The sequence below is a fragment of the Cervus canadensis genome, chromosome 24, assembly GCF_019320065.1.
Source record: "Cervus canadensis isolate Bull #8, Minnesota chromosome 24, ASM1932006v1, whole genome shotgun sequence".
Taxonomy (NCBI): Eukaryota; Metazoa; Chordata; class Mammalia; order Artiodactyla; family Cervidae; genus Cervus; species Cervus canadensis.
Genome location: NC_057409.1, coordinates 9,936,896 through 9,959,499, shown reverse-complemented (window position 1 = coordinate 9,959,499; position 22,604 = coordinate 9,936,896). Strand labels below are relative to the sequence as shown.

At 48.5% G+C, this 22,604-nt stretch overlaps 1 protein-coding gene across 3 annotated transcripts in view; it reads left to right on the top strand.

Annotated features, from left to right (window-relative positions):
- Positions 1 to 19,362, top strand: part of WASF2 (WASP family member 2) — a 69,597-nt gene extending 50,235 nt beyond the window's left edge. For all 3 annotated transcript variants that reach the window (XM_043444696.1, XM_043444698.1, XM_043444697.1), the window contains exons 3-9: positions 5,516 to 5,650; positions 6,178 to 6,331; positions 8,444 to 8,561; positions 9,585 to 9,709; positions 12,059 to 12,214; positions 13,974 to 14,491; positions 15,458 to 19,362. In XM_043444696.1, the coding sequence (XP_043300631.1) occupies positions 5,516 to 5,650; positions 6,178 to 6,331; positions 8,444 to 8,561; positions 9,585 to 9,709; positions 12,059 to 12,214; positions 13,974 to 14,491; positions 15,458 to 15,615 (1,364 nt within the window). In that variant the 3' untranslated portion in view covers positions 15,616 to 19,362. The remainder of the gene's footprint in view (positions 1 to 5,515; positions 5,651 to 6,177; positions 6,332 to 8,443; positions 8,562 to 9,584; positions 9,710 to 12,058; positions 12,215 to 13,973; positions 14,492 to 15,457) is intronic.
- The last annotated feature ends 3,242 nt before the right edge of the window (positions 19,363 to 22,604 follow it).

The following is a 22,604-nucleotide window of genomic DNA, read 5'->3' as shown; positions in this document are numbered from 1 at the left end:
TGTGTGAACACAGTGACACAGATTATAGCTGGAGCCATTCTTCTCTAGGAGGAAGATGGGGGTTAACCTAGTCTATTTTGAAGCTGAGGGAAAGCCAGCTCAACTGTAATTTCTTCTTTTTTTAATTGATAAGAATGAATGAGACTGCCTTGAGTGGGGTACATGCTTGGGTTTGGATTTCATTCTGAATTGAGTGGATTTTGTTTACTTGGAGCCGAGATATGGGAAAGGCAGATGCTTGGATAGGCCCTGCATTTGTCTAGTGCCATTCTAGCTCTCATAAGAACCTCTGTCAAAATGCCATTTTAGTTATCTTCCTTAGCAAAAGAATCTTAGTGTGAATTATTTCAGACATTTAACCCTCCTGTCGCATCACTGCCTTTCATGAAAGCAGTGTAATATCAAGAAAGCGTGCATCCCACCCCCCGATAGTAATAGCCCCTGCCTTGGAATTAGGGGCCTGAGGAGATAGAGGCCTGTGACCAGATGATGTATGGAGTCTGAGATTCCTAAGCTGTCACCCAGCTCAGAGGCCGACTCAGTTGATCCAGGGCTTAGGGAAACCTGGATGGGGCGTCAGGAAAGAAATGAAGCCCTGCCGGTGTCTGTCTCACACAGAGGCACGTTGACAGCAGTCAGCGGCACGACTGACGGGGGAGCACGTGAAGACTGCAGAGAGCCGCACTGCTTCTCAGAAGCGTCGTTCTGCTTCTGTCACCCTGAGAAGGCCAAATGGGTGGGAGTCAGTCACACGCGGGTTCCTTCTCTGTAGGACAAAGGACGTCTAGCTAATGATGCGTCTTCTTCTCTCTCAGCAGGAGTTGTGGTCTCTCTCAGGTGTTTTTCCAGGGTAGTGTTGCTGGATGCCATTGCTTGTGATCTCCCACTTGTGATCAGGTCACTCCTATCTTGAGGAAGCTCATCTGAGGGCCAGGGTTGGCCTGTGCTTATGGAAACAAGATTTTCTCACATTGTAGAACTAGCTGACCATTTATTCATCCAGTAAACATGTATTGAACATATTTTATGTGCCAGATGCTGAGAGGATACAGCAATAATAAGAAGTAGTCTCTGCCTTCTAGGAGCTCATAATCTACCAGAGGAGAAAGAAAGAAATAAGGGGAGAATGAGAGAGGGTGAGAAGAGATCTCATATTTGTTGATTGTCTACTTTATGCCAGGTTTTAATAGGATCTTGACATATAGACTATCTAATTTAATCTTTTTAATAATCCTTTGAGTTTAGATGCTGGCATTCCTGTTTTTCAGGTGAAGAAACGAAGGCTCAAAAAAGTAAGGTAACTTGCCTGCAGACTCAGTAGCCAGTGAGAGGCAAAGTTGGACTTCCTAAGAATCTCTAAGCTTGTCCCCGGCTCCCTGTCTCCCCCACGACTGCCCCGTGTTGGAGCTTTGCTGTGCCGTGCTAAGTCTATTCAGTCATGTCTGACTCTGCGACCCTGTGCACTGTAGCCTGCCAGGCTCCTCTGTCCCAGGGATTCTCCAGGCAGGAACTGGAGTGGGTTGCTGTGCCCTTCTCCAAGGGATCTGCCCGACACAGGGATCTAAACCACATCTCCTGCAGCTCCTGCATTGTAGGCAGATTCTTTACCGCTGAGCCACCAGGGCAGCCCAATTGAACACTCGCTAGACGATTCTTAGCCCACCTCTGGCCTCCCTTTCTCTGATCAATCCCTTTAAATCCGTAAACCTAAAAGTTGTGTAAAATCTTTTAAAAATCTTAAACTTACATACTCTCGCCAGAGTGGTCTGCCCAAAACTAAAATCTGACTTCTTACTTCATGATTCTGAATTGTTTGAATTTTTAAAAGTTAACTCTGTGTTAACTTTTGCAATTTAAAAAATGTTTTTAAAATAAGAGCATAAATGTTAGCTATGTCTTTTATGTCCCGTCTTCCTCACTATGGAATTATTTAATTTTAAATTCCTTCGCTTGTCATTCAAGACTTTAAGACCTACCTTTCTTTTCAGCCTCATTTTCTGCAATCCATCTTCTCCCATTTTACAATCTTTTTAAGAGATTCTTTTGAAATTAAAAAAAAAGGAAAAAAGAAGGGGGGAGAGGAAGAAGGAAGAATAGATGAATTGCCAACTACTCATAGCTTCTGAGACAGACCATATACTCTTCATACTTTCGCACGGTGCCTTTGTTGTTCCCACTGCTAGAGAGCCCTTGCCATCTTTGTAGCAGATTTTTGAGATCCTATTACTTGCTTGTATTATTACCTGCCACATTATATTGAAAATTATCTGTATCTACTATACTAAACTAAAAGTTTTTTGAAGGCAGGAATCATGTGTTGTTTTCTTGAACCCCAGTGTCTATCTTGTATAGTACCCGGCACCCAGTAGGAGCTCAGTAAATATTTGTTAAATGATTCGTGCTTCTATTCTTTCTACCCTTCCATGCTGTTGGTGCACAGAGAATACAGGGAAAGAAGGAATATTTCCTATGGGGAGTGGGAACATAGCAGGAATAGGGAGAGTCAAGAAAAGCTTCATAGAAGAGGTTACATATGAACCGAACCTTGAAAGATGACTAGGATTACATCCAGCAGAGAGGGGTGCAGGAATGGGCTCCTGTGTACTTCAGGCTCATGACCTTGACCTCGTGTATTATATACTCTAGCTGGAAGTGCTTGGTCTAGTAGGGAAAGTCTGATTATGGAATGCATGAAGCACAAAACTAAAAATTTCACAGCCATGGATTGCTCCCTGATAGCATATCCAGAATTCTTATTTTCCCTCAGGGCAGTGAGATTGGCGTTTCACATATTAGGTTGCCATGTCTTAGAAAATGTGGGCCCAGCCAGCCAACCAGTGCTTCTGAATCGGTATTCTGACCACCTAGGAGAATGGAACCTCCTCTTGGGTCATTACAAAGATTTGTTTTTCGTTTGAAAAATTCTACTGCTAAGGTATCTTTTGCAGAATGAGATAGATGTCTATTACAAATGTCCTGATTTGATAGTGGATCTGTCTTGGTAATCTGAATGAGTGAAATTTAACTCTGAACAAGATATTTAAGCATCACACTCCTGTTTTCAGAGGTTGGAGTACTTTGTAGTACTTATAGAGCAGGGCTATCACATTACCAACTGGAATTATATTTTAAATTGGAAGATCCCCTGGAGAAGGGAATGGCTACACGCTCCAGTATTCTGGACTGGAGAATTCCAGGGACTGTGTAGTTTATGGGGTTGCAAAGAGTCGGACACAACTTGAGCGAATTTCACTTTCATTTTCAAGCATAAGTCTTAAGATACTGAGATATTGAGACTCTTAAAAGTCATCAGTATAAGGAAGAATCTCATTATATAACTGTTTACATTTTGGGCTCATTTAGTCCTATGACAACTTGGTGCGATAGATACAGTTGTCCCCACTTCACAGATGATGAAACTGAGGCTGAGAGTTTAACTTGGTGAAGAGTCAGTAAGACAAGTATAAAGAGAAAGAACTGAGACTTAAATTCAGACTTCCTGGTTTGACGACTACTGCTTCTTCCATGTATTATCTTGAGTTCTAAGTATGCTTAAGTCCTGACCTAACTTGACAATGGGGAAGCCTTTACGCCCCTCACTGCCCCTTCAAGTAGCCTTCTCAGTGTCACCATTTTTGTGTGGTGGAGTTCTCTCTGTGATTTTTATCTTAACTCGCTGAGCTCTGCTCCCGCTGTCACCGCGCCTGTCCTGAGGAGCATGGCAGGTCCCGGGCACTCCCTTTCCGTGATCTAAGGGGGAGTTGACTTGGGGTTTTCTTTTCCTCCAGAACAGTTGGTTGGTTAACAGATACTTTTGAGCCCAGTTTATTTTCCATACTGATGTTGTGTGTTTCTCAGTCAGTTTTTCATTACTTAGGCAGGCATGATACAGTATGGTTTTTGTTTTTTGTTTTTTTTTTGAATATAGTTGATTTACAATATTATATGTGTCAGGTGTGCAACATAGTAGTTCACAATTGTCAAAGGTCATATTCCATTTATAGTTATTATAAAATGTTGGCTATATTCCCTGTGCTCTACAATGTATCCTGATAGCTTTTAAAATTTATTTTATACCTAGTAGTTTGTACCTCTCAGTCCAGTAGCCCGTCCTGCCCCTTTCCTCTTCCCTCTCTCCCCTAGTTTGCTCTCTGTATCTGTGAGTCAGTACAGTGTGGTTCTTACAGGAACTTAGCCGTTTTATGGACGGGGATCAGATGGGAGTCTTCAACCTGCACAGTGGAAATGCAATTTGTTAAGCCAGTTTAAGTCCTTTGAGCTCAGGGCTTCCCATGGTTGTTTAGATCACAGAACCATTCAGTATGCAAAGACTTGCTTCTTCCTTGATTAGAAACTTCTTATTGACTAAATTTACTAGCAATCCAGAATATGCTGTTGATTGGTCTTATGCTTACTCTTCAGGTTACACCGGGCAGGTGAGTGAGCTGTAGTTCACCCTGAAGGTGAAGTTTGGCCTTTGAACTAATTTTTTTCCCCTCAGGTGTGGACTAAGCGTAAATGTAGTTTAAAAGCTAAAAATCAGATCTACTTTAAATAATTCTCAAAGAAATGATCTGTTGGTTGGGCGCAGTCACTTACGCCTGCCTTCACCTTGCAAGTAACACATTCAGATGGTATATTTATTCGTATGCACCACTTTTCATTCCTAGCAAGAATGTGCTTTGTGGCTTGGAATGACAGTATGGAGGTAGTGTCAGATTGCTGTTATGTTTCTTTGGCTGCAGATTCTCCTTGCATTCCAGGGTTGAAAGTACGGAGCTCTTTTCTTTTTCTGAAAAACAAGACATTGTGGAATGAGACCACTGGTATGTTGTTTTTCAGGGAGAGCTTGAATGTTTCAGCTTTCCACTTGTTCCCTGAGATGTAGATTTGAAGAATTATAACCTAAAGCAAAGACTTTCAAAATTCTAGCTTATAAATCGTAAAATCACCTTTTCACCCCTTAGAAGTTGTTAGTCTCTACTAGGAGTTGTTAGTGACCGTTCAAGGCCTCTCACAGATACCACACCTCATCATGGTTGTTAAGTGTACTTTTTTGGGGCTCCATTGAGGATGTGACTTCTTATTTTTTATGTTAATTGTAAACACTAACTAACTAACTAGCTCACAATTTGTTTTCCAGAACCACTTTCATAGGGTACTTTTACAGAACAGCAAACAGCTAAGGGCTATAGGCAAATGTGTAGACATACTATCCACTCTTCTAGGATGTTTCTCTGTATTACACCTTTTGATTTTATTCAGCTTGCTTTGAGTTTCATGGCAGCTCAGTTTGCCAAGAAGACTCTTAGTTACAGAGCACGTTGAAGGCTGCCCAGGCTCTGGAGGGTATGTCTCTGTCTCCAAGAACAAGCTCTTCCTGTAGCCTGAACCATCTTAGAGAGGCAGGGTCCGTGTGTATTTGGGAGGTGGGGAGTACAGTCTTTAGTAGCCAGTTTTTCTGACCATTTTTGTCACTTTTATGCACTAGTGACTTGGTTCTTTGCTCTCTCAGGTAAATATGCCGAGGACATTTTTGGAGAGCTCTTTACTCAGGCAAATACTTTTGCCTCTCGGGTAAGCTCCCTTGCTGAGAGGGTCGACCGCCTACAAGTTAAAGTCACTCAGCTGGATCCCAAGGAAGAAGAAGGTAAGGAAGCTGAGCTCAGCATTTGCAGGCTCTGCTGAGCAGTTGCTTAGAATTTTTTCCCCTGATTTATAAAAAAAGTGAGGGGGGAAATCACAGAGACCTATGGAGTTCTTCTTTGAAATGATACAAACCTGGGTGATGTGAAGAAACCTTTTCATCTCTACCACACCTCCACACACTCCCTTTCTCCCATTTCCCCAATTCTCTTTTTCTCAAATTCCTCTCCCCCCCCCAGTAGTGTTTTGCTACCATAAAAGTACTTGGAAGATTCAGTCCTCCTAAGGAGGGGCCTGCTAGATCTGGCCACATAGTAAACCTTTGTGTTGCCTCATTTTGTTCAGTCATGAAATGGCTGGGCTGCTGACAGCCTTGTGGGGCTTCCCCAGAGGGGGAGAAGGAAAAAAAAACCTGGCTGCAGACAGCCGCAGCCAAGAAATGCAGCAGCTGAGGCCTCTCCGGCTGGTGTGACTCAGTGTTTGCTCAGATAGCCTGTCGTCCATTTTCTAATGCCTTCCATCTTCTTTCAGTATCACTACAAGGAATCAACACCCGAAAGGCCTTCAGAAGCTCTACTGTTCAAGACCAGAAGCTCTTTGACAGAAACTCTCTCCCCATACCCGTTTTGGAAACATACAACACCTGTGATACTCCTCCACCTCTCAACAATCTTACCCCTTACAGGTAACCTGGCTAGCTTCTCCCCTCTTCAGCCTGTGGCTAACAACACTAGATTGTCTTTTTAAAGATGTGTACATCAGAGGATTGTATCAAAAAATGTACTACCTACCCCAGAGTTGCTTGTGGTGAAAGAAGCTAACATTTACACATATAAATAGGTGTCACTTATTGCTGTTTGGTTTCTGAAACTCATATATAATATGAGTGAATATAATGTATAATATTGAAAGTTTGCTATAGCATTTATGCTGCAGAGTTTAATTTGGTATAAGCCAGGTCCATCTTGGACTCCATCCAAGGAATTTAGTTATTATAGAACCAAAAGGACTTTGTTGCAAGGCAGTCCTATAGCTTGCATCCCAGGGGCAACATTTTAGCAAGGCTCCCACTTACTCTGAAACCGCTAGATTACCAGATGTTTGGGCGTGTTAGTGGGGCCAGCCTTGTGGACTGGCTTCTCTGGGCCCTGAGGGTCTTTCCAGAGCCTAAGGAGTAATTGGCATTCTTCCAAATGAGTGTCGTTCACTTTGTTTTGAACATCCTTTCAACATTCCCCTGTAAAAGGACCTACGGTGCTATGGCTAGACTTGAAAAAGGTAGCCTTATAGACAGCTTAAAGCCCCTCCCCTCTAGTGGTCTGGTCTGGTAGTGTTATCCTGCAAAAAACTTCCAAGCAGGGATAGAAAGCGAATATTTATCTTGCACGCATCCATAAATATCTTTGGAACAGGTAAAAGTAATTACAGATAGCTGGAGGCAGATGTCTTCTGTGAGACATGGGTGTACTGCAAAGTAGAATGTGTGTGTGTGTGAAATTCAAGGACACCCACCTGATCCAGAGAGCCAGAATAGGAACATGGCCACTTCTCACACAGATGCAGAGAAAGTGCATGGTACCTCTCCTTTGTTATTACCGTGTGAAATTATGTCTGCCCCTTGTCTCTCAAAGGGGCCAGCTAACATAGCAGGGCAGAGATCTGACTCTGCAGCCTCCATCATTGAGTCTGGTTGGGTCTGGGCAGAGGGTTTGTAAGAGAGGAAAGGATTACACACTTGATAATATCTAACAGAGTATGGTAAGACGAGTATATTTTTCAGTTAATGTAGGGTATGTTCCTTTTTAACATTCTCTTCTCAGTATTCTGGATTTAGCCTAACAGAAACGAGTGATGTGGCTAACTCAGAACAAGATTTAATATAAAAATCATTAGTGCTTGATTGGAACTGGTTTCTGTGTATTGTGATAGGATTGGAGGTCAGAAAAGAATTACCTTTCCAATTTGTTTTAGTTCAGAATAGTGTTAAAATAACTATCCATCCCTAAATGCATGCTTTCTGAAAAGTGGGAGAGTCTTAGCCGTGCAAAAGTGCAGGGTTCCAGCCAGGGTCGTTGAATCTGGCGGATGACCCTTACACTGACACTCATCAGCTCACCCTGTTCTGTCACAGCCACTGAGAGATGGTAATTAAATCTTGTGGTCATAGACCAGCTGGCCGTCTTTTCTCACTGGGGCCCCCTTGTGGTTGGGGGATGGGGGGTGGATGCTGAGCTCCTCTAGTAGGTGAGGTGCTGTGGTTGCTTGTATTTACAGAGGAATGACAGCTACACACATAATACACATTCATGTGTGTACATACATACATCTGTACACAAGTGAAGCTGTGCATATGTACACAGGTTTTGGGTGGGTGGAAGGCCATTAATGCTTGCTGGACAGTCCTGGGCAATTGATGGTGATAGGGGAGCCAGTGGCAGAAATCCCATCTGATGTCCCAAGATATCAGAATGTCCTCAGGGAGATGTCTGCGGCCCTGGAGATCATTAGACATAATCAGGATCCCTGCTGCTGTAACCCGTTCTTGCCCTCACCATGCAGATTCCTCCACCAGGAATTGAAAGTAAGGCTACGGTTCTTAAAAAGCTAGATAATGAAGAGGTGCCATGCCATTCAGGGGCTTTGGAACGCTGGTATAGAGGAGGAAATATGCAGTCGATTTGAATGACTTCTTGATTCCTCAGTGTAAAAACTGCTAACTGGTAGGTGTTTGGAATATTGGATTTGGTTGGGAGCTCATCTGTCTACTGACAGCTACTTGTCTTCATTTCTATCCCAGGGACGATGGGAAAGAGGCACTCAAATTCTACACAGACCCTTCGTACTTCTTTGATCTTTGGAAGGAGAAGATGCTGCAGGACACCAAGGATATCATGAAAGAGAAGAGAAAGCATAGGGTGAGGGGAAAGGGGCTTCTGTTCTACACATCAGTAGGCACGATTGTGGAGGGGGGATAAAAAGGAAGCCAGTCTTATGTGAAGTAATCATTCTGAGTGGCTGCTTGCTTGGATGCCAGGTGAGACTCTTAAAAAAATGTGTCCACTCTGAGCACAACCAAGATGAAAGTATAAATCACACCAAAAATGTGTTTGTTCCCCCCAGTGCTATTAACAATTGAGTATATTCAGGCTGAGTTTTAGAAATTGACTTTTCTATTCACCATTTATTTCTCTTGCAATTTGCACCTGACTCTGCTGGACACTCGAGCTAGGCTAGTCCCTTCTGCGCCAGCTCTGCAGCTCATTTCTCAGAGATCAGCATAAGGCTCTACAGTGTTTGATTTGCAACAGGAGCGGTTTAACACCTTGACTCCTGGTTGGGCGGGGCAGGGGTGGGGGCATAGGCCTAGTTTTGGTACAGATGCTCCCCTCCCCTTAGACTCCCAGTGATGTGTGTAAGCATATGACCTAGCAGCTGCAACCTCACAATCCCATTGGCATGGCTGCTGGGAGGCCTCAGAGAGCACCAGGGGCTAGTGCAACTGCACAAGCTGAAGAATCCGTCAGTTGTTTGGGTTTGTTTTTTAACTATTTCCTTATACCTGTCCCAGATATCTTTGGCTGTCATTATTTCTCTTCTCTCTTGACTGACCTTTGTGGCATAATGAATAATAAATAGCTATTTATTAACTTCCTAACAGAGTTGCTCAAAAACATGAATGAATTACCCAAAAAGGTGGTGGATTTCCATTGCTACAGGTATTTGAGTATGGGATTGAAGAAATGTGTTTGAGCCCAGGAGGTGGTTTGGATTAGATGACCTCTAGGTCACTCTAAACCCAGCAATTTTGTAAATTCTGTGGTTACTGTGTGTTGTCTAGGCAGATTATCTCTAGGGTGTATATCCATGAAGGTGGGTGGAATTTTAATGAAGAACTTTGGGAAATGTTTATTAAGCTTTTCTGTTTCTTTTCATTATAGAAAGAAAAGAAAGATAATCCAAATCGAGGAAATGTAAACCCACGTAAAATCAAGACACGTAAGGAAGAGTGGGAGAAAATGAAGATGGGTCAAGAATTTGTGGAATCCAAAGAAAAGCCTTCTCGGTAGGTGCTGCTTTTGTCCTCTTGGTAGCATTCTTTGAAGGGTCTGGGCAACTGGGGGCAGCATTCTGACAGCTCTGGTGTGACACCTTTCGTACCCCCGAAGTCTGGCTGTGTGGCTTAAATCAATACCACTGCTAATCAGCTACTTTAAAGTACCACCATCTGGTGATTAAAATTTGCTAAAAAAAAAAAATTTAGAGGCTCAGCAGTTTAAATAAGGTGACCAGAGTGGTCTGGAAAATAAAGCCCGTGGCTTCTAGTGCCCTTACGATGTCTGAGGGCCTCAAAGGAAAGACTAGAAAGGGAAGAAAAGTCGTCTTAGGAGTCCTTTGCCTTTAGAGCATTGATTCGAAGGTCATGACTAAGAACTGGACATTTCATGGGAGTGGGGAAGGCCAGGCAGAGAATTTGTGCACATTACCAAAGCAACTTTTCAGTCAGCCTTTGTCAGTCTTGGGAGAGAGGCTGGCCAAGGGACTGAAAGCAGACCTCAGAGACAGTGTGGGAAAGGTCGTGTGGCCAGTACTGACGCTATATTTCTCTGTGGAGAAATAGTAGATGTCAGTCTGACCCCATTTCCCAATACCAAATCACACTAGAGGTTTAAAAAGGGGGGAAATGGTTTTAAAGCTTGGTTTGATGCTTATCCTGGTGTCCGACCTGTGTGACATTCAAAGCCAAGTCACCGAGATTGCTTGGCGTAAATGTCGCCCTGGTTTTTCCCCTAAGTACCTTGCACCCTGGCTGTTGGAGAACCATGCCAGCCATGCCGGGTGTCTCGGAATGATAAAAGGAAAGAGTTGAGTTGTTCTTGCTTTTAGGAATAATTCTACCATGAAATTCTTGACTTTTAGAAATCTTGACACTTCTGACACTTGTTCTTCCTAGATTAAGAGATTTGTTTTAAAGAGTGATGAAGATGGTGAGAGGAAAAAAATGAACCTTTCTACAGGGAAATCAGCCCTGAGGGTACCTCCATTACCTTCACCTCCCAATAAAAAGGGGCCATTTTGTTCCATGATCTCATCCTGTTCAGACAGGCCCTTGTCGTAGGAAGGCTCAGTGACTCTTAAGACCAGCAGCTTGTGTGTTCAGAATGCCAACCAGCTATTACTGGTGTGTGTGTGTCTGTGTGTGTGTGGTGATTCTGTTGTCCGAGAGGTTTGGGATCAGGTGTTCTACCTGGACGTGCTTGTTGGTGAACCTGTGAAGAGATGTGCCAGGTCTACAGGGCTGCAGGCCTTGGGGATCTTCTACGTCAGAGCATCGTTTGATTTAGTTAGTTTCCTCCAGCTCTGTTCTCCCTGGGGTCTGCTTTAGGTGAGCTCCTTACCACCCAGCAGTGGTGTGAGTTCCTCACCACCCAGCAGTGGTGGGAAGGAGGGCAGCTGGAGGGAAGCGGCCACACTTGGTTAGCTGCTGCCTGGTGTATTCCTGCTTGCCTGGAAGCTTGTTGCTGTTCACCCAGAGCGAATTCCCCCAGCCCAGCGCTGTGAGGGACAGGGGTGCATGAGGCCAGCCCTTGCACCCCACTTGAATCAGCAGCTTGGTTTGTGAGATAAGAGACCACTTCCAACTACCACATAGCGACTTGCACTTATCCTCAGCTTGGTTTTGCAGTCAGATGCCTCCTTGGCCTCTGAGCACTCCAGAGGCTTGCCGACCTCAAAACCAGGCTGTGTGCCAGTCACGTGTTTGCAGCTCACTAGCCTTGGGGCCTGGCTTTGCCCTTTGCCGCAAGACAGACTTTGGGATTTGGGTCTGGGCTGCTCCTAACATTTGGGAGAGAATTTCAAAGAACTGCTGGATGTGACAAGGCCAGCACTAGGAAAGGAACAGCATGATTTTGATAAGCTAGGTTGAGTCCCATTTTTGCAGACAATACAACAGAAATATCTGGGAGAGGGGAGGGGTGGATTGGGAGATTGAGATTGACATGTAGGCACTAGTATGTATGAAACAGATAACCAGCAGGGGCCTGCTGTGTAACATGGGGAGTTCTGCTCGGCACTCTGTGATGAGTGGGGGGTGTGTGACCGATTCACTTTGCTGTGCGCCTGAAACTAACACAGCGTTGTAAATCTATACTCCGTTAAATGTAAAAAATAATAAAATAATTACAACTACAGCAACTTGGGGGGGGGTAGAAATATCTGGGAGATACTTAGCAATAGAATATTTAGTCCCCAAATAAAATTTCAGTACAACAAAAACTATATGGGAAATATACTAATTTTATTTCTCCTTAATAGCTTTTGTATCAAATGCATTTTTGTGGGCTCTTTTAAGAAAGCGAGAGAGTATCACTCAGACTTTAAATAACAATTTTGGCATTGGGTTCATTATCAGGTATCCACCCACTTTGGTGTACCAGAATGGCAGCATTGGCTCTGTTGAGAACGTGGATGCAGGCAGCTACCCACCACCTCCACAGTCAGACTCCATTTCTCCACCTTCTCCTTCTTTCGCAGAGGACAGCTTGCCTCCCCCACCAGCAGAATTCAGGTAAACAGTGGTATCTCTTGTATTTACTCTGGGTGGTTAAACACTCAAGAACAAAGTAAAAGTTCCAAATCGAGGCCAAGACCACTAAAGTAACTCCAGACAAGTGAGTCAGGATAATAGAAATAATTGATATTTATTGTCTGTAAGGTACCAGGCATTATGCCAAACACTATATATGTTACTTAACCTCCACAAGAGTCCTCTTGAGATAGGTGCCCATTTTACAGATGAGTAAACAGTGAAGCACAGAGGTCAGTGAACTTACCTAAGATCACACTGCCAGTAAGAAGCAGATTCATGATTGGAAAGCAGGCCAGTTTGACTCCGGAGCCTGTGTTCTTAACTACTGGCTACACCTGAGCAGAGAGAGGTCACTAGCTTCTTTCTTGTTTTTTTGCTTAGCTCTGACTCAGCATGAAATAAAGTGGTATAATCTGCTGCTGTCCATAAAATAGTGAATAGCCTTTCTCCCCAGTTGTCAAAGAACCTAGCAAGTAGTCACCTTTTTCTCCTGTTGCCTCTGCTCCATTTCACTGTGGATAGAATCTCCAGAAAGAATAAAACAAAGGAGAAAGGGATGAGACTTAGGATCTGACCATTTTGATATTTGCCAGTGTCCCTGGCAGAGGTGTATACAGGAAGAGTTAGTGTGTGATGGCTGGAAAGGGGAGGGATCTGAGGAGTGTTAGATTTCAGTGTTTCCTGAGGAAAAATAGTTGCTTTTCTTTCTGATGCCTAACAAGTGAGAGCTTTGAAAGGTACATTTGTCTCCTTGGACACTGTTTATCGGAGACTGGATGTTGAGGACCCTTCTGATGGAGACCTATAGCTGTGCTGTCACCCCCACCCCCCCGCCCCATTCCTGGCGTCCGAAACCATTAATCCCAAATCTCCTTCTGCCTCCCAAATCACTTCCTGCTTGTTGCCGTGTCTGATGCAGTAAGGCTCCAAGATCTGTGGAAAATTCCAAGATGGATGCTTTCCTAAGGAGTAGCTATTAGTGTAGGACAGACACAAAGGTGGAAAAGGGGGCCCTTCAGTCTCATACGTGGCCTGAGACCTCGCTGCCGCAGGCGAGCAGGCCTGACCCAGGAGAGGTGAGCCTTAATGCTCCCTCAACTTGGGTCAAGTCTGGCGGCACATTCATTTCCCGTCTCTCCTGACCCTCAGGCCCCCGTTCTCTCTCAAGTTTCTCCACAGGAGCACTGAAGGTGCATTCACCTCAATCTGTACCCTGCTCAGGTTTGCCTAGCTTGGCTTGGGTTTCCTGCCCTCACAAGATCTGGTGAATGTTAATAGCCTATGGAATGGAGCCTGGTGGGTGGTAGTGTTTGAATTTTTATTTCGGTTCGTTCTTACCTGGCTTATTAGTCCTGGCTGTAGGATTGAGCTGACCCTTCGTCTTAGAGGAGGACTCAGGAGGGCGCCTTCCCTTGCAGAGCTGAAAGGTTTGAGGGGGACCGAAGAGATGGTCTTGGCCAGCCTTACCTGTTAGAGAACTCCTAAGTCCACTTTTTTCAGGCGGTATTTCTCAATTTCTGCTTCTACTCCTCTGCTGATGGGAAGCTCATTATCTTACAAAACTGCCCATTGCAAGGCTGGGGATTTCTAACCATCCCCAGGTTGTTCTTTCTGTTTGAGCCAAAATGAAATGATAGTGTCAACCAGAATGAACCTAGGATAATTAGATAAGCTTAACATAAAGGTGGGTGTTTGCATCCTGAGAGTGATCATGGGTCTTTTTTCTTTGTCCTTTTAGCTACCCAGCAGACAATAACCAAAGAGGGTCTGGCGTAGCTGGACTCAAAAGGTCCAGTGTGGTCAGCCCAAGCCACCCACCACCAGCTCCTCCTCTGGGCTCTCCTCCAGGCCCCAAACCCGGCTTTGCTCCACCACCTGCCCCTCCGCCTCCACCTCCGATGATAAACACTCCACCCCCACCACCGCCTGGAGGATTTGGGTCTCCAGCGACCCCGCCACCACCTTCACCCCCGTCCTTCCCGCCTCACCCCGATTTTGCTGCACCTCCACCTCCTCCCCCACCGCCGGCAGTTGACTACTCGGCTCTGCCACCACCTCCCTTGTCCCAGCCAGCAGGAGGCGCGCCTCCGCCTCCGCCCCCGCCCCCTCCTCCAGGGCCCCCTCCGCCCCCTTTCAGTGGTGCAGATGGCCAGCTGGCTGCACCTCCTCCGCCACTTTCTGACACCACCAAGCCCAAGTCCTCCTTGCCTCCTGTGAGTGATGCCCGCAGTGACTTGCTTTCAGCCATCCGTCAAGGTAAACCCCCAGTGGTGGGTCCAGGATCATGACGCCTTGTCTGGGCAGCTGGGATGAATGACTGGAGGGTGGATGGGGGGTTCTGTGCCCTTCCAGGGGAATGACTTTTGTTGGGTGGAGAGAGATCAGGACTTCAGACCTCAGATCAGTCTGAAGAAAGGCTTCACTCCAAAAATGCAGAGGTCTGTATTTCTTTCCACCTTGGTTTAAAGTAAAGGCTTCTTAACCTAGGATCTTTGAACTCCTTGGGAATTTATGCTTTGTGTGTTCTTGCATTCATTCTGTGCCCCAGAGAAAACCAAGAATCACTGTCTTGGAAGGTCCTTCCTCATCTGGACTCAGGCACTCCCTGTCCTTCACTTTTTTGCCTTTCCTATCCTTTTCTGCTCCTCTCCCCCACCTTCCCACCTCCTTCCTTCCTCCCTTTTTCTCCTGTCTCCATGTCTCCTTTCTTTCACCCTGCCTTCCTCCCCTCCCTCATCATCACCTTCCCATCGTGGAGCATTTATTCTCTGTCAGAGGCTGGTTCTGGTCCCAGGAGGCTAGAGTGGTTTCTTCTATTTGATCCTCTGTGAACTGAAGGGTTGTCTAGAGGAGACAACCTCAGGCAGCTCAACTCCACGAAAATCGCCGACTTTGGCAAACTGAGTGCCTGCTGGGTGGGGCATGGCGGCCGTCCTCACTCAGAGCCTTGTGGAAGTACCACCCTCACCAGCCAGAGAGCGTGGGAGCCTGGAAGAGTGGCAGGTTCCCTTCAGACACACTTGCGCACTGGGGCCACGGTGTCATAATGCCTGTCTGACTTCTCATCGGCTTCCCCCTTTCCTCTTTGCTCTCCTCCACATCCTTCTTTTTAGCTGTCCTTTCCAGTACCCACCACCACCGGGGGCCACTCCCTCTTCCTCAGTCCTGCATGGATTCATAGACTGACTCACCTTCTTAACCCTTCTCTCTCTCCCCCACCAGGCTTTCAGCTGCGCAGGGTTGAGGAGCAGCGGGAACAAGAGAAGCGGGATGTTGTGGGCAACGACGTGGCCACCATCCTGTCGCGTCGCATTGCTGTGGAGTACAGCGACTCGGAAGATGACTCCTCTGAGTTTGATGAAGATGAATGGTCGGATTAACTCTTCTGCCTGCAGTCTACTTCCTTTTTCTTTCTTTCCTACCTGCCTTTTTTGATGCCTACCCCAACAGTCCCAAGGGGAAGAAAAGGGAGGAAAAAAAGAATTTCAAGGGGCCAGAGCCTTCCCTGAAGCAACCAAAGATATATCCCAAGTGCTTCCTCCAAATCACCATGTATTTCCCGTCTCCCCGAGGTCAGGCCCCATGGGGCTGCTGAGGTTCAGTAGCTGGGATGTTCCTTGTTCCCTTCAAGTGACAGTTGCTCACTGAAAGAAGGGAAGACCCCAAAGCACATCCCTTTGATTGGATTTAAATTGGAGTTGGTGCCTTCCCCCAGGAGCCATTTTCTGTAGTCTTCCAGAATCCTTGCCCTCAGCTGCTTTGAATAGTGCCAGCCATCTTCTGGTCCTGAAGCCTGCTGGCCCCTTTCCCATGCACTGAGAGGGCGGAGCAGCCTCAGGCCCAGTGCCTCACCCCTCTGTCCTCATACGCAGGGTGAGGCTGCCTTTTTCTAAGCCGTCTCTGCGTTTAGATGCCCTTTATTCCAGGAGCCATCAAGCCCCTAAAGAAATGTCGCGCCCCTCTCTGCTCAGAAACAGTGCCTTTTTGAAGGCAGGGGTGGTTGCCTCCCTCCCAGGCTCCCTTCCCTGAATGTGTTGTTCCTGTGTCCCTTAAATACCCCTCCCTCGCCACCAGGTGCCTCCAAGCACCGCAGCCCGGTTCTAACTTCTAGAACTCATGACCAAACTAGCCCTGACACCTGGGGATCTGAGCCTCTGCCACGGTCAGGAGCTGAGCAGACTCGAAGCTGCAGGACTGGAAGAAGGTGGCAGTCTTTGGGTTGAATGACACTGGAGCCTGGAGGTGGGAAGTGCCTTGCTCACAGTCACACCGTTGGATGGGGACAGAGCTCAAGCCCAGAGTTCCTGATTCTGATTCCCTGTGCTTTATGGGACCAAATCGTGGGCACTTGCTAGATTCCGGGCTCTGTGCTGCTCCAGACCTCCCCATAGAGGAGAGTCCCAGGAGAAGGGCGCAGGGCCTGCACCAGGCCTGTCAGTGCTGCTCAGACCCTCGTGGCCGCTCTTGTCGTTGTTTGCTCCCCCTTTGCTGTCACCAGCCCGGCACCTGGCCTTGAGACCTGCCCTTTCGGGGGACCAGAGGTAGTGAGGAGGGAGAGGGTAGGCAGTGTGACAGGCGCTACTTTCAGTTCCTCTGCATCCACCCCCCCCACCCCCCCTGCCATTTGTTTCCCCAGTTTAAGCATAGGTCCTGCCAACTGTAGAAACTTCAGTCCCTCAGGCTGGCAGCTGCTGCAGGTAGCTGCCTGGGGAGGTGGCGTGGGGAGGCCTGGCAGCTGTGAGGAGGGCCGAGAGGCAGGACGACTCTGGGTCCTGTTTCCAGCTCCCCTCCTCACTGCACTGTGATGTTCCTCCCTCCCTCCTCCCTTTTTCCCCAAGCTAATACACAGGTGCTATTCTTGAGAAAAAAACTGGTCAGCTTTGGCCAGCAGTGAGGTTTCTTCTCTTCTGTTGTGTAGCCTCTTAGGCTGAAACCGGCTTTTCCTGGCTCCCCAGCTCTCTGAGCCCTGAAACAAAGACAAACAGGATCTGTCTCCCACCCCAGCACAGCACATGGTTCTAGTAATTGCCAAAGCCCTCGTCAGCCCCTCCAGCTTGAGGAGAGTGCAGTCATGGGGACGGAGCCATTAAGAGGCCAGCGTGCCCGCCTGTCTCCCTAGACAGGGCGTCTCGGGCGCCGGGCGGGCACCAGGCTCCGGTGCTGAGAGAGCCAGACAGTGTGCACCCCTGCTGTGCCTCCCACCGTGCGCTCCGGAAGCTGAAGGTGCTTTCTTCAGAACTCTAAAATGGCTGTTGAAGGTGCCCCCCAGCTGTCACCCAGCAGTGACCAGAGCAGCAGGCAGAGGGCAGCGGTTCTCCCAAATAGGAGTCCTGGGGCCTGGCCAGGCCAGGCCAGGGTTTGGGCCTAATGGCTTTGACTGAATTACCCCCGTCCCCGTCCTTTCCGGAAAAGGGGGAGCCAGCACTGCCCGTATCATCCTGCTCTGACCTTGAAGGGGCCGGTGTTGGCCTGGCTTCTGGAATGGACAGAGCCTGCCGTGGAAGAGGGCTGGGGGCAGGAGGAGGTGGGGAGGGGCACTGCCTGCGGAAGGTAGGATTAGATCATTAGCTCAGTGACCTCCTAGGGTTTCGATGTGCTGTGTTCTCATCCTACAGCTGGTTTGGTAATGATCTGCAAGTCCCGGAGAGCAACAGCACAGCTCTGCCTGACGCTCTCATTAAAATCTATGCAGCCAAGCTCGGCGCTTTGTAGCAGCCGGCCTTGCGAAGCCTCCTCAGCTCGGGGGGCTGGGGACCCAGTCAGCCCGAGAGGCCCTCTGGGCTCTACCTTATGCATATGTGCACACACAAAAAGAAGCTTCTTTAAACCCAGAGCCCTTTAAGATGATAAAGGACTCTGTGCAGGTAATTGTGTGTCTTTGGAATCCTGTAATTGTAGAAACCCAAGTTTAGTGATTATTTAAACTGGACTGAGGCTGGTGAGGGTGTGGAGCAGTGGCCCCTAAGGACTCTGAGGGCTGAAGGCAAGGAGCCGCCTCCCTTCCCTGTTCTGCCCAGCCCAGGGGACCTGCCCCCGTTTCTGTGGCCCAGGGGCCCAGCTTCCAGTCGGCAGTGTCAGAAGTGACTTGTGGCTCTGCCTTGGTTGTGAGTTGAGTACATTCCAAAGGAGCAGCCAAGAGGAGGGGGCAGGCTCAACGATCCCTTGGAGGCTCAGAGCAGCTGGCCCGAGCTCCAGCTCGCCTCCAACGGAAGCTCGCGCGCCCCTCAGAAATGACCCTGGCCAATGTCACCGCAGAGCCGAGGCGGTGTTGTCAGGGCTAATGTGAAATCTCTTCCCGTGGCGCCGATCCTCCGGCTCTGCAGCGCCAGCTCGGACAGATTGAGGTCTCTGTGGCTTTGGTGACCCTGCTTAAGCATTCCCTCCGTGTCCCAGCTCTGCTCTCTGCCTGCTTCCCACTGCAACCCCTCCTCACCTGTCTTGGGGAGGGGGGCAGTGCCCCAAGGCTAGGGGCTTTTGCTCAGGAGAGATGTCAGGCTTCCTGGGGTCATCAGGCTTTGAGCTCTACCGGGGTCCAGCTGACCTGGGATACCAGGTGTTGCCCAGAGATGCACCTCATCCCGTGCCTCAGGAAGGGCTAGGGAGCAATTTTGTTATTGTATTAACTTTACTCAGTTAACTCACTTGAGAAACTAACCAATTTTTACTTTCTGTCTAGAATGATGTATGTGTAGGAGAGTGAGCTGTAATGCTCCCAAAGTGCCTTGTTTTCTCTGATATAAATATATTTATAAGGACCTGGTCCGGTGGATTATTCTTGGGTGTGTTTGCCACATGAAGATATTAGGGACTGGGCTTGTATGTCGTGGGGTACAGTCTGAAGATGGGGCCCCTTCCCCTGAAGATGGGACAGGAGCTGCAACTGAGATCTGAGCAGTGGGGCTGAGCCAAACCCCTAAAGTGACCCTGTCCTCTTCACCCTGCTCCTCTCAGGTCCTTAGAAGAGAGGGACATCCAGTTTTTCAAAGTCCTGTGCCTCCAAGCCTGGTCTCACTTGAGTCCCTGCCAGGTTCATGTGTGTAGCACGTTAGCATCCCAAGTGACCTGAAGATTCTATGTAAATGTTATACGTATACTTGCGAATACATAAATGTCAACATTTTAAATAATTTGATGAAAGTCTTTGTAACCACGCAGCCACCTCTGGGGTTTGTGTGTGTGCGTGTGTGTGTGCGTGCACGCGCGTGCACTTGTATATATGTAATGGGAGAAGCAGGTCCAAGGGGTGACGTTGATAGCCACAGGTGGTGGCCAGAGCTCCAGAGGGAGGTCGGTGTGGGTGGGCTCGGAGGGCGGGGGCCTCTGCCTCTGACTGGTGCGCCCTCTGTGGGAGGTGGGGGTGTTGATTTAGGAGGAGACCCGTCGGGGGATGTGGAGGCCTCCTCAGCTGGCTGAGAGGGGTGTGCTGGGGCCGGGGAGGGCGGGGGGGTGCCTCACATCAGGCAGGAGAATGCTGATGCTGCCTGCCAGCATCTGGCCGGCATCTTGTCTGCCTCTCAGACCCAAGCAACTTACCTTAAATAGAACGACTTACAATGGAATCCGATAAAAGGGTTAGGCTGCTGCACGCCCCCTCTCTCTCCTGCCTGGGAAGGCGACAGGTCTGGCTTTCTCTTCTGACCCTAAAAAAATGACCTACCCAGGAAGCAACGGTTGTTCCGAGCACAGCTGCTGCGGGTAGCTGTCCCTGGGGGTAATTGATGAGCGGACTCCCTGTTCCAGCCCAGCAGACGGTGTGGGGCGGCCCCGGGAGAGGGGTGGGAGCTGGGTTGGTGACTCGGCTGGTCACGCCTGCTGTTGCGAGAGAGTCACCCACTGGCATCCCAGGAGAGGGGGCAGAAGTTTTGAATCGTCAGCAAGTGCTGCGCCAGCCACTCTGAGCTCATCGCTGAGGGTGGGGGTGCAGGGGAGGGGGCGCGGGAGCCGGCTGGCCCCAGCGGAGCCCCTCGCCCCACCCTCCTGCTCAGGCCTGTGTTTAGTCAGCACTTGGCTTCCCGAAGCCGGTGACTGACAGGCAGCCAGACGCCCGCCCTGGGAGAAGACAAAATGGTGGTGTCGGGAGCCGCCCTTGCTGGAGAATTGGAGGGAAGGAATGTGGTTCTGGGCAGCTGGAAGTCTGACTTAAATTCCGGCTCCTCCACTTGGGAGCTTCAGCTCTTTGGGCTAGTCGTGAGAAGAATGAGCATTCAACTACTACCTGCCCGAGACTGCCTACACTTTATTTCACCAACCAAGGGTCTCCCACTTGACACTTGAGAAAAAGATTCAGAGAGGTTGGGCTGCCTAAGATCGCAGAGCTGACCAAGAGCGGAGCCACAGTTCGCTTGTGGGTCTCTCGTGTTCTGCCCACCACGCGACGTAAACCATTTTCAGAATTTCTTCATCGAGGATCATGGTCTTTGGTGTCAGAGGGGGCGTGTTAAAGGTTTTCTGTTAGAGACTGCCCTACCTACCCGCTGGTGCCTTGTTTTATAAGTGATGTTTAATTTTGCTCTTGCTTTGAAATAAGTGAGCTGGACTGGGGGCCCTGCTGTCTTAGACCTTTAGAGTTAGAAGTACCCTGTGCCCTCAACTGCCTGGAACAAAGTGGTCTCCCTGGGTATGGGCTGGGGCTTCCAGCAGACACAACTGCAGTGTATGCGCACACCTGCTCAGATGCGGGCGTTTGTGCACACAGACCTGGGGACACATGCACACAGAATCCTGTCTGTGCAAACAAGGGCACAGAGCAGTACAGTTACAGGGTCACAAGCGCAAGCAAACCGCTCCAAGTCCTCAGGAGCCACCCCTCCTGTGCCGCCTCGGCCGGCTCCTCACTGCCCCCTCCTGGCCGCCTGGTGGCCAGGGCATCCTGGCACCACTTCCTGAAAGTGCTGCTCCGGGGCGGTGGTCAGCGAGTTCCCTTCTAGATCAGGAAGCCAGGAGCTGTCTCAGGTGCTCCCCAAAGCCAGCCTTAGCCCCGGGAGAAGTGTCTTGTGAGGGGTCTGAAGCTAGAGGACAAAAAAATAAGCCTTTCACACCGAAAAGGATCTCCCTGGTAGAATGCTCAGCACCATGGTGGCAGGCATTCTGCAGAGACACCCTCCCACTGCAGCAGCAGGCATCCCCGCCCTTACCTGGGGATTGTGCGTGTGCACATGCTCATGCCCTGCATACCTATTTAAAGAGGAGCAGATTGACTGGCTGAGAAGTCAGAGGCCAGGTTTTCTAGCTCCCACCTTGCGGCTCCCTCTGGGCCTCAGCTCCCTCCCCTGTTCAATGAGGAGTTGAACGGGATTATGTATTCCACCCAACACTGACCCCCCACCACAACTCCAGTGTCTCACTGTCTTGGGAACTAACCTCTCCCAGACGTGTGCCTGAGTAAAGCACATCCATAAAGATGAACCCATGGACTCCTCAGGCAAACCTGGAAGGATGGCCAATACCAAGCTTTTTATTCCTAGTTTACAGGTGAAAAGGCAGACATGCAGAGAGGTGCAGCAACTTGCCCAAAGTCACACAGCACGTTGGCAGCAGGCATGAGCGTAGAAACCCTCTGCTTTCCAATGCCCCTGGCTGTCGACAGGAAAGCAGAGCTCGCTGTGGGCTCAGGCCCAGAGCCAAGGAGACAGGAACTAGAGAAGCCAAAGCCAGAACCTGCGTCCTGTCTGAGAGCCCTGAGGCTGAGGAGAACCCAGAGGGAGTACTGGGCTTAAGTATTAGGCAAGTTCCACCACTCCCCACCCCCAACACACACCCCTCTCCTTATAGACTGCAGGAACTCCAGACTCCCTTTTCCTCCACAAAGCCGGTGGCTGGCTGTGGGAGTTCTTATTCTTTGGCTATTTGGGAGTCCATCATGGTAGGCACACACATGAATGGTGTGCATGTACCGGTGTGGATGTACTTACATGCCTACAGGTATACCTAGGTGTACATTCATAGGCATGTACAGCATGTAAATTTGTGTTTGCAAGCATGTATACATGTGACACAATTGGGCATTTAGGTGAAGTGTGTTTGGATGTACATATATCAGTGGTCTCGTGTGTGTCTGACACAAGAGAATTTGTGTCAGAATTTGTGTCAGAATTCACAAGATGAATTTATGAACATGTAAGATTTTGATTAATGGGGTTTTTCCTGAGTGTATGTGGGTGTGTGCAAATGTTCACATGCATTTGTGTGAAGTGTGCTGGAGCATGTCCACCCACATGACTAGTGTGTGTAAAAGTGCGTGCAGCGAAGGCTCAGGTGACTGGGTGCATGTGAATTCTAGAGAGTGCCCTCCCATGAGGGTACGATGCCAGTGCCCCCCCCAGTCCTGGTATAGGGGCACCCTGCCTGGCTCCAGCTCAGCACTGAGCTC